Raw genomic sequence first — 12,487 nt, forward strand, 5'->3', positions numbered from 1 at the left:
TCACTTTCTGGAGGCATTTCTTCATCAGAAGTCAAACGACATGGACATGTTGGGTTTCAGTGTGATCCTCCATCATCTCCCATGGACCTCAATACAGCTGTCACCGCAGTCTGGTGCCAGAGCGAGATTCAGTGACACGATGACCTTTCTATATTTTTTAAGTTCCTTGTCCTGATCCAGTAACATCATGCATCACCAGGTAAAGTTTTCACAATTATGCTATCAGGACAATAACATCGCCAGTGACCCAAACTGCTACACTGATGAGAGTGAGAGTGCTACAGCAGCTCTGTGCAGCAATCACTGTTAAGAGCCGCTCACAGCCTACATGCATCTGTGTGCACATTAACTGTTTCAGCCGCAGATTGAATAAACAGCAGGCTGCAGTGACAGTAGGTGAACTCTGACCTATTTGCTGTTTCACAGTCCTTCACTACCAATTATCCATTACATGTGCAGGATGTTCGGTGAGCCCACTGAGGAGAATAACTCAATAACCAGTAACAACCAAACTGACTTCACCTCATTCGTAATCACTGGAAGGAACCCCAGAAATGAGATCAGGCTTGTCTGTCATCTGATGTCTTATGTAAGTGTAACTGCATTCATAAGTAGCACCCAAGATAACACAAGATCTTGATCAAGCCATGCTTCATTAGTGTTATCAATGGTATTTAAACAAGCTTTCTAAATGAGTGCTGAGAATCAGTAAATTACTTCTATGCACAATATTAATACATTTTCTAGCCTGCTATCTTAAAAAGTGTCCTCGACATTTGCATTGGATGAAATGTGATTACTCTCTTACTAAAACAAAGACACAGACACGATTTTTTTTACAAAATAGAGCTAGAGTTACAGAAGAAAAGTACAAAAATGAAAATGTGAGCACATTTTGTGGCCTTCACATACAGTATAATACATGTGTGGGATCCTGTGATGCATTCTTACCGCCGCCAGCTTGTCAAAGCGGGCGAAGAGTTCGTTCAGAGTCATCACCAACTCCTGCGCTGTGCACTGGGATGCCAGACTGGTGAAACCCTCGATGTCTGCAAATAAGATGCTGTAGAGACACAAAGACAAGAGAAACACAGTTCAAAAATCTTTCATTCTCCCAGTTTGGAAAGACAGTTCCCTCTGTGCTGCAGTCCTCGTCTCTGATATCTACTGTCTGCCTGGTGAGGCTGCAGACAGACATGTGCTACCTGAGAGGGCACATGGTGTCACCAGCCGCTTCTTTTCACCTGCTGGCAATGAGCTTCAACAGGAAGGTGTAGCCCAGGGGAGCTTCAACTCAAACTGGATGTACATATTGTAGATGTGTTACAGAGGCTTGCAGACGGCCCGATGTGTTCACCTCTCAAATCTCAACTACGAGTTGTGTGGCCCTGTGCGTCAAGCAGGTTGATTAGTTTAATCATGTCTGTAAGGAGGTGGGCTCGATAACAGGGAGGAAAACAATTGTAAATGTATTATATACAAGTATAAAGCAATATCCATGCAAGTTCAAGCAAGCTATGCTAAGAACATGATCGTTTGCCGCCTTCCCACGCGTGATCACAATCAATTCTGTTAGTTTGAATGCTAAGCCGAAGCCAGAGGGTTACTGGGAATCAATTCCCTGCGCTGCCCATGGCCAGGTCAACATTTCCCAGAAGTTCCCAGAGTTTCCAGAAGGGACCAAAACCGAAACTCATGACTCAATGCCATAGGAAATCTCACCCAAAAAGAGTCCCATACTGTTCCTTTACTGCAATCAGCACTTTGAGAAGAGTTTATTCTGAAACAGCCCTGCAGCTGCATCTGATCCCTGCACAGTCGGTCGGAGCAGCACATGGTGCGCAGAGACGAGGCTCTAAGTTTGGACCTGCTGCCCAGCTGTGATCTTCCTGTATTCTCCCTGTGCCTGCGTGTCCCACCAGTTCAGTAAGTAGAGCATGTGCCCCATGTAGAGAGCCTCACCTCAGCGGCCCAGGGTTTGATTCTGACCTGTGGCCTTTTGCGGCATGCCTCTCTGTCTCCCTGTTTCCTGTCTCTCTTCAGCTGATCTGTCCAATAAAGCTATTAAAAAAAGGCTGAAAAAAAGGCTTCCCAAGGGCTCCCTGTTCTCTCAACAAATGTCAGCTGTCATCTAACTTTCTAACTAAATTTGTCCATAAAATACTTGATTCAAAACTCCTGAAAAAGAAACCATGACCTCATTTTGGTACACCAGACACGAGTTTAAAGAAAGGAGAGCAGAGAGTGATTAAACGACTCTGGTCGATGTGTACCACTGAAGTAATTGAATGGAGGTGAAAAGTGCGAGACTTTGGGTGATGTGTCTTTGTACAGTCATGTCTGAATGTAATACAATGCCTGTGATCTGTACTGGATATAGCATTTGTGCTAATGAGGTCTAGCCCTGGCAAAATGGCAGAGAGAGAGAGAAAGAGAGGGAGATCTAATACATTTGCGAGTCACCTTACGCTTGTAAAAAGTTAGCTTTCCTTCCCAGAGAACAAGGTAAACTGATACACAAAGGTCTTTTAGTGACTGAGGCATTTTCATTACCCTCCTAACACTGACGCACAACAGCAGGACAGATGATCTCATCAGCCTGAATCATTTCTCTCAGAGAGACACAAGGACAAAGGGACCAGGCTGGCAGGTAGGGACAGTGATAGGCTCAGCGTTAGCTGTGGGAGACAGATAAAACCTTGTCCTGAACGGTTCAAGTTGTTCTGTGAGGCATCACAACCCTCGACCACACAAAGTCACATCTCAAGCTTGACATTTCTCTCTTCAATAAGCATATTTATTCTCTGGACATTGATTTTCTCCCGGGGTGAAGCATGTGATGAACTTCATAAATCAAACTCAGAAGGCAAAAACCAGCCTCGTGTCTCTTTGCTACTGAGTGCTGCTTAACCCTGTCTTAACTTGGACAAAGACTCACCTGAGCTTGACTCAGTGCCTTGTAAGATATCCAATAATCACATAAACCTTGAGGAAAAAAACATCTCCCACCTTAATCTTAATTCATTCATTAAAGTGTGGACATCAATACTCTGTGACTCTGTACACCAAAAAGGTCTGGGGCTGTTTTTCAAGATTTGGACCCATTGCTCCAAATAAGAGAAGTCTTTATGCTCCAGTACGATATATGTCTCTATAGTTACAGTACTTATCATGTTTGCAGGCAAAACTGGCTATAAAGTAAAGTAGCTCATATTATCTGAATGGAGCACTGTGTTAATTCAGGCAGAGCGGACCATCAGCTGATCGCTGTCAGCTGATTCTTCCAATCACATTTACACAAACTAATGAGGCTGTAATCACAATCTGACAATACTCCCTCACTCTGCTGATTATTCATGCCACTGCTGCTTTTATGCACGCTGCTGCGTCTAACAGCTCCTCCATTGTGAGTTTACCCTGAATCATACTCATTGCTGTTATTTAAATCACTGTGCCAGACGTAGCTCAGAGCTAATTTCCATCCGCAGTCTCTTGTATATATAGAATAACACACAGAAACAGTGATGACACACAACACATGATTCCTGCATGACTCCTGGCCAATATGACATCGCTACTGATATTATATAAACATGAAATTGATATGTTGCTTTTAATAATCTGATATTTCTACAACTTTTATCGTCATCTGGCAAAAACAAGTCTACCAGAGGAAAAAACTGAGTGCTGCAATGTAGGATGAAACAGTTTTGCATGGGACGAGCTCACATTCCCAAAGCTCAAAAGCCCTTCAGTGCTGAACATGATTAAAGTAAAAGGACTTTTCTTCATATGTATACACATTAGTGTGATTTAGCATTAGCATTTTATGACAATGCTGTGAAAGAGTATTTTCATATAAACTAAACAACATGGGGCCAAACACTTGTGACACACCTATCAAGGCTGTTCATACTACTGTGCACTGGATGTTTTACTCTAAATTATGGCATCCTATTGCTATAAAGACATCCCATGCCATTAATTAAATACATGCATTTTTTCTCATATAATAAACTGTGTACCCTGTAAGGGAGGTAGTCATTATATTGTATTTTCTGTCTTCTCTTTTTAATACAGTGTGCCATTCCACTGCATTGTATTTCTATCCATGAGTCACATTACTCTTGCTCCTGCAACATTTCCCTGTGGTCACGTAAAGTGAAGTGATCTCTCTGTGTCGCATACAATTCTCGTCCCATTTGATGTGAACACATTCACAGCTGGATTATACACTCAACAAATATAAATGGCACATTTTTGTTTTTGCTCCCATTTTCAGAGTGAAACATTTAAGACTTTTTATCTGCACACCAAAGAATTATTTCTCTTAGATTTTGTCCACAAATGTTTGTGTTGAGCACAACAATCCATCCACCTGACAGGTGCGGCCTATCAGGATGCTAGCATTAACGGCATGATTATTGCACAGGTGTCCTTTGGACCGCTCACAATAAAAGACCACACTTAAATGTGAAGTTTTATCACTCAACAAAATGCCACAGATGTCGCAAGTTTTGAGGGAACATGCAACACGCATGCCGACTACAGGACTGTCCACCAGAGCTGTTGAACATGAATTGAATGCTCATTTGGCAAACACAAGCTGTCTGCGAAGTTGTAACCATGCCAGCCATGGACCTCTACATCCGGCTTCTTTACCTGCATGATCATCTGAGACCAAGCACCTGGACAGCTGATGGAACAGCTGGTTTGCACAACCAGAGAGTTTCTGCACAAACTTCAGTGTAAGCTCCGCTGTGTGCTTGTCCTCCTCTTGACCTGACTGCCTGTTGGAACTGACACGAGCAGGCAACGGTTCACCTTCAGTGGTGTCTGACACTTTAAAGAGGTGTTGTCTTCAAGGAGGAATCCCGGTAGACACTGTACCAGGTGCGGCTGGGTACCGTTTAAAAAAAGATAGATACCGATAACAATAACATTCATCCACCACCATCGCCTCATGTTGCAGCATGATACTGCACAGCTTCATGCTGCAGTTCCTGGAGGTTTAAAACATCCCAGTTCTTCATGGCCTGCATACTCACCAGACATGTCAGCCACTGAGCATGTTTGGGATGCTCTGGACCGATGTGTCTGACAGCGTGTTTCACTTCCTGCCAGTATCCAGCAACTTCACACAGCCACTGAAGAGGAATCGGCACCATGATCACCTCTATGTTAAGGAGACTGAGGCAAAGGGTGGTCACACAAGACAGCGATTGACTGGTTTGTTGAGTCCAGAGTTCAGTGCCTAATAAATGTAAACTGCACTTTTTTGAGTGGCCTTTAATTGTGAACAGTCCAGAGCACACCTGTGAAATAATCATGTCTTTAATCATAATCTTGACATGCCACACCTGTCAGATGGATGGATTATCTTGGTAAAAGAGAAGCGATCATTCACACAGATTTCAACAAATTTGGGAGTAAAACAACACTAAGTGTTAAAAGTGTTTATATTGTTGTTGAATGTAAAGTCGCAGGTTTACAGAGCCAGCTGATATACAGCTTTAATATCAACTAGCAGGCAGCATTGTTATTATTTGGTTTGGTGAGACCAGACATCGCAAAAGTTTTCTGACTATGTTGAAGAGGCTCTCTGAGTCAGACCCCCAGGAAGGACAAGAGAGGGCTATAAATAAACAAAGCTTTAAACCAAACAAGCTCACATGAATCTCACAGGATAGGTGCCTGCTACACAGCCAAGAACATGGTGTGCTTATACAGTACAGAATGTGTGGGTGGGACATGCGGGTGTGTATGCTCATATATGCACACACTAATGTGTCAGTTCGTATGTGAGTATGTGAAATTAATTTGTGTGAGTGTAACGACCAGTTTTGTCAGGGTTCACAGACTTTTTCTCTTGGCTGCCCACATGTCAAGAGCACTAACAGGTTCTAATGAATCTGGGCTTCAAGAGGCCTAAATGTCCTCAATTTGGGTCTCAAGCCGAAGAGGATTAAGAGTCCCCACTCTGGGGTACACATTTCTGAGAATAATTGATTGTTTTCTGTGAACTGTTGCATGGGAGGACGAGTGAAACCAGACACTTGACCAATGTGTCTGAGCTCAGAGACAGGTCTGTCTTGCCGGCTAAGAGAAGTGATGGTCGAAGAGGAGGGCAAGAGGGATGGAGGGTGCTCTAATTCACTTACATTTAAAGCAAAACCTCTCTAAGCCAATTCAAAATTAAACAAACTGTTCTGCACCAAACCACATACATACACATTAATGTGACGTGTGGCTTGACATTAAAACGAGATTATTTATCATTTATCCTGACAGAGTATTCAGTTAAAAAAACTTAAATCATTGATGGACAAATTATGAGTCCAACAAGTGTGAGTGAAAAAGATGATGTTAATTCAGTAGCCGTTGTCAGATTGCAGGTTATGTGATGCACCCTGACCCTTTTTCTCATACACTATCATTACAAAAGACATGGCTGGAAAACAATCAATCAGTGCTACAAACACTGCAAACTGAATCTTTGTATCATTACAATTTTACCAGGTAGGTCCTTGAAAATTATAAAAAATCATCAAGAGGCCGTCCTGTCTGAGAGCAGGATCATCCTGTCACTGCTGTGTCTGTTGATTACTGCTCCCCCATACATGCTCGTGTTTTCACTGGCTGTGCCACAGCACGTTTCAGCAGCGTCCCAGAAGCAGCACTCCGCCCTGCTCTGCTCTGCTCCGCGGAAAATACACTCCGAGTCTGTTTTTGACAGATGTGGACTGCAGCAGCATCAATCAGCACAGAGTAGTTCGAGCTCGACAGGAAGTAAGACAGCAGAATGGCATAGTACATCCGGTCAATTTCCAAAATGAAACAGACTCGGAATTTACAGCACAACAAAGTTGGAAATATAATAATAATAATAATAATAATAATACTAAATAAACACTCTGAAAACGGACAAATAACAAAACAATTTAACTACATAGCCTACTCAACCAGAATAGAAGCACAAAAATCAAGGAGCAACAACAAAATAAACACAATCTGAGCAAATCAACAACATCAGGCAAGCATGATGCTCTTCTTCTGAAACCCTCCAAGTGGGATATATCTACTCTCGGTGCCATATTAGGTACAACAAGTCCATGTGCAATGCAAGAAACTGGAAAAGAACATGTCTTCTGAGGAAGCGTGTGGTTACTGAGAGGACTGAACTTAGGATCAGTTAATTTTACCGTGAATTTTCTTGTAGTGGAAAGATTGTGACATTTATTTACTTTTAACTTTGTAACATAAAAAAACTAGCGGTTTTGCCTGTTTAAGTCACAAAGGATCAAGGCAGTAACACACGATTCAAGAATAAACCTACCAACTGCTGTCGCAGATTTGAAAATTCAGTAACAGATTTAATTGTTGAGAATGTAGATTTTTGCATTGTAAGAGCTTGATTACGCTCTGCTGTCGTTGCTTATGTCTTGTTTTGAAAACTTGTTCTGTATCTCACGTGTCACGTCTGTGCTGGCTTATGTTTGCATTTTAAACTTGTTTCTTGATTTGAGTTTGCCAACCTTACAGCTAGCCAGATGAAAGTTTTGGCATAGTTACAGTAATGTTCATTAATATGCACGTCACCTGAGAAATAAACTGCATAAATGAAATGTAGCTATTTATAGCCAGGTATATAATGGGCAGATTTCCTGGTGGAGTATCAGTCCCTCCACCATTCCCATGGACACAGTGAAGCAGAGAGCGAGGCCACTTCCCACAGCCTGATGTAACATTAGAGGGGACAGTGGGCGGTGAGCTGGAGAGAGGGCATGAGAGACAGACCTGGGGTCGTTCAGTCTCATTTAATCATTACCTTGGTGATGAGTCACTTGTTGGACGCAACATTAAATTCTGATTTGCTTTTGTAGATGACAGTGACAGCAGAGGAAATCCTCAACTGGGAGCCGCTGGAGTCTCACAGGGGAAAGATGTTCAGACATCTTATTCAGCGTTTGATTAAACAGATAGAGCTGCAGTGTTCGGCTTAGCTCGCTTTGTTTCATGTTGTGTCCTTCTTGGAACTCACAAGGATTTCAGGCAATAATTTCCTCAGCTGATAACAACACAAACACGTGAAAGGGTTTGAAATGATAACCACACGGTTCTGTGAAAATACGAATGCCTCGAAGATAAAGCGTTCTCTTTCTGTTTTCAGATCAGTTTATATTCGTGCTTTGGGATGAACAGAGACTTTAGTGATCGATTCAAACTTTTATTTGTATTTGAGTATATTTTGTCCAGGAGTAATCCTTACTTTGACTCAAGCAATGGAGTTGTGTTCTTTGTCCACTGCTGAGGTTTTATGTGTAGAGTCGGGACATGTGTATGCAGATTGAAAGCTTTTTAAGTGCAGCAACTAATGTTTCAAGCATGTTTTCCTGAGAGTAAGAAAAGGAAGTGGTAACACTGACATTTACTCTGAACTGTCTTGAGGTTTAAAGAAACCGACAAGGAAAAATGGAAAAACAGAGTCATATAGTTTATAATATAGGCCATCCCTTCTCCTGCTGGCAGAGCCACCACTACAAAATCTATTTTGGGTCAAATCTCAGCTGAACCAAAGCTGTGCTGCGCTGGCCTCGCTTGACCCTATGATCCCTCCTCGTCTGGCACTACCACTGCCACCAGCCAGCTGCCCTTTATCCGCCCCCCCAGCTGCTTAACCCCACTGCTCTGCTGGTTGCTCGCTAACCTCAGCGAGGGAAAAATCTCATTCAGACCCTCCAGTCCTTTTGTCTGGCTCTGACTTTTCCTGTTTCTTTTTCTTTGTCTCGTACTCCATCATTCCATTCACGTCTGCGTATTACTCATCTGATCCACAACCGTCTTCATTTCCTGTTATGTCCCTGTCTCTCCAACCCTCTGTCTTTTTCCCCGTCTCTTTTAGATTGTTGGCCAGCCTTGTTCCATCTTGTCCATTTAGGGGATCGTTTGCAAACAGTGTGTACTTAGCTGCTCTCCCTCTTATTGGCTAAATCTCGCAAAATATATGACATCTGGACACCTGCTTAGGAACGATAAAATACCTCGAGGCTGAATATGATCTCATCCCTGAAGAAAATTACACGATTTATAAGTAACATATGGCTTTATGTACACATTATAGAGGCAAACTCTAGCCAGTTGTAATCTCATCTTTACTTGGTCGGTGAACATCAGCAACATGTGTGTTTGTGTCATTCCTTGTCCTTACTTCCATTAGAAACATGGAGAACAAAGGCAAGGTAAGGTCTTCTGATTTATATAATGTTCTTTCCATGTTTCTCTTCAGGGTGCTGCTGGCCTACATAACAGCACCAGCAGCCACAGTCACAGTGTTCTGAATACTTCACAAACGCTGACGGGGTGACCCGGCAGCATCAAAACATCCGGCCCCAAGCCTTCTTGCATAATACCTTAGTCAGCACACGATGTGGCCTCCTTGCTGAAGCCACAGGACACCATTTTACTCTCAAGGGCAAACACAAGTGGGATGCCACACTCTCGGGAAAGGGTACAACACAACTGCACCTTTAGGGTACAAATGTTGTTACTGGGACACTACCATGAACAAAAACATTGAGATGACATTTGTTGAAAGTCAAAAGTATTTTCAACGATACCAACTCTGCCTTCAAAACTAAAATTATACAGCCCTGGTGACAGTGATTTACTTTTAATGATGTAATTAAAATACGGCATGGACCAAGTACCCACAGGAAACGGTGCACACCTCAACAGGGTTCATCAGCCTGATACCCCTTTTCCTCTGGTCAAAAATACCACTTAAACCCGCTAAGATGTGTAAACTCTGCATTTACACCCGGGTCAATTGACTCTGCAGTAGACACAGGTTTTCATCACCTCTGCTCGGCTCGGCTTTGATCTAAACGTAAATAGGGAGGGAATTTGAGATGGTCTATTAAGGACGTTTTATTACTGGACATAGTGTTGGAGGTGGAGCCCCGTTCATTCCTATGAAAGCTGCTCAGTGGTGTTTTCGAAGACAGACAGCAAGGTGGAATAACAGCAAATATTCCCGTCTTAAAAAAGGCAGTGTGATTAGAGCTATAATCATTCGGAAGTATAATAAGAAATCCAGGGTAATGCCATGTTCACTACTGTACATGCACTGTAGTGTAAAAAAAGAGGATTTGACAACTGAAGACTTGAAGTCAGCAACTCTTTTTGTTTAGCCTAAACTGGCAAAATGAATAAAATAACTAGGCTGCAGGCAGGTTTTGTAATCTATATTCCTTGAATTTTTAATCATTAGACCTGTGCATTGAAAGGAATTGGCATCAGCTATGTAGAAATACATATTTTAGCATTTTAGCTACAGTAGCTAACATTTGGCTAGCTAAGATTACAGAATACACACTCATTAAGATTAAATCAAATTCATCTTATTGATATTTCTTTTCTCTTGGCTTTATTTGCAGTGAACAGAGGATAGGCAGATACAGTAGGTAGAAACACTAATGCATATCTACTGCAGCACACACTCCACGCACCTCTCCACCTCTCTGACTCCCCCTATCCCCCTCTTACTCTTTAGTCGCAGCAGTGGGAGCTGTCACTTCTCTTCCTGTTGTTACTCGGCCTCGCAGCGGAGCCCCAATTACCAAAAGCCACTGCCGGCTCCCCGACAGGCCGGGTCACACCTGGTTAGCTACCCATTAACCACACACTTATGACCACAGACAGAATTCAGCCAAGCTTAGCGGATGCTGCTAATGTGCCGCCTACTCCCCAGTGAGTCACAAAAAACCTACAGTAAGACCAAAACAACACTTTTTGGTGCTTGGTTTTGTTTGTTCCGGCTGAAAATGCAGATTTCTGTGGCTGCGTCTCTTCTAATTATAAATTTAAAAGGGTAACGTCTTAACAGGTGAGAGTGAGTTATGGGTCACTGACTTCTGTTAAAGCTTGACAGCTGCAATGAATACATCAGCTGTGAACCGACGTGACCTTCTTGGTGTTTGCCTCTTAACTGCAGAAGGCACAACTGTATTTTTTTCTGTATTTGTTTGTGTGTGTGTGTGTGTGTGTGTGTGTCTCAGTGCAAATTGGTTTCTGTATCTTCAGTTACATGTCCTGAAAATGTCCTGATTTTAAACACCACACTCTTAATTCTATCAAACTCTTAAACTCAACAAAAAGCATAATTCCTGATATCACATCATCAGTGCTGAAAAGACCTCTGTGTACAAGAGCTTTATGTACGTGACATGATGCTCCAACCCCCGAGGATTCAAAGGGACACATCAAAGTGATAATGGCCTTCAATAGCACCTATTATGTACCGAGGTTATGCCGTCCACCTGACTGCGACAGCCACAGGCCGTAAAACTCTCACAGCACAGTTTGATACTCGGGTTGCTGTTGCTCCACACACACACACACACACACACACACACACACACACACACACACACACACACACACACACACACACACACACACAGTGTCTGTTTCTCAGAGTCAACTTGATGCAGTGTTTTATTACTCCACGAGGTGGTGCCAAACCTGACCACAGTAATGAGCTCAGTGTTCACAGTTATTATGTTAAAGCAAAGCCACATCACACACACCTCAGTGAGGTAAACCAGTGATTAAACAATGAGGTACTGAAACTGTAAGCACCCCGGACAAAAAACAAGAAACTGAAATAACACCGGAAACAAAGATATCTGACCAGATCGAGAAAGATCGAGGGGCTCATTCAAACCTGACACCAAGGACAAGTCAAGTACATTTTGTTTATACAGCCAAATATCGCTAATCACAACTTTAAACAGTGACATGAGTTACGATCTCCTCTCTATATGACCCTCCGTTATCACATGATGGATATTCCTAATGTTCTAAGAATCCACATCCAGAGCAAGACATCAGAGGCACATGAACACTGTTGGAGGGTCCATTGGTAAAATCCTCACCAACTCTGACCACCGTTTGACAAGACAGTCTTCAGACAGTCTTCAGACAGGCTGATTTACAACAGAAATTTCCTGAGCAAGAATTATTTTCGAGTAGGCTCATAGATTTTTGTCCAAAGTGAATCCTGAAAACACGAAGTAAAGCTGGGGCCTTCATAAGCACCTTCTGTTAATAAGTGCACAACATACAAACAGTGGGAGTAACATTTGGAAGGACTCTGTTCTCTTCACGTGATTAAAAACTGAGCCATCTACCTGGAAACTACACCGATGGAGGATACGTGGCTGAAAGTAAGTGGACAAGCGGCTAATACTAGCATTTTTCAATATGCTACAAGTGTTGTAATTATGTTTCACAGTATTTCTAGGTTATAATCATGAATTCATTGTTTACTTTGTCCATCGTAATAAACCATTATAAGTTCTTAACAGGTAAAACTTCTGAAAACTTTTTTTTGTGTTCTTGGTTGACTCCTTCATGGTGAAAGGCTGTTAGTGGTCAGAGTTCATTGTAAGTATTTCCATGACATCATATTTTGAATAATTCTACA

At 42.3% G+C, this 12,487-nt stretch overlaps 1 protein-coding gene across 1 annotated transcript in view; it reads right to left on the reverse strand.

Moving 5' to 3' along the window:
• adcy5 (adenylate cyclase 5) overlaps window positions 1–12,487 on the reverse strand; it is a 97,948-nt gene that overhangs the window by 40,740 nt on the left and 44,721 nt on the right. The window contains exon 4 of the mRNA XM_084361146.1: window positions 952–1,063. Within this exon, the coding sequence (XP_084217272.1) occupies window positions 952–1,063 (112 nt within the window). The remainder of the gene's footprint in view (window positions 1–951; window positions 1,064–12,487) is intronic.

Source organism: Pagrus pagrus (genome assembly GCF_965226575.1).
Source record: "Pagrus pagrus genome assembly, chromosome: 9".
NCBI classification, from domain to species: domain Eukaryota; kingdom Metazoa; phylum Chordata; class Actinopteri; order Spariformes; family Sparidae; genus Pagrus; species Pagrus pagrus.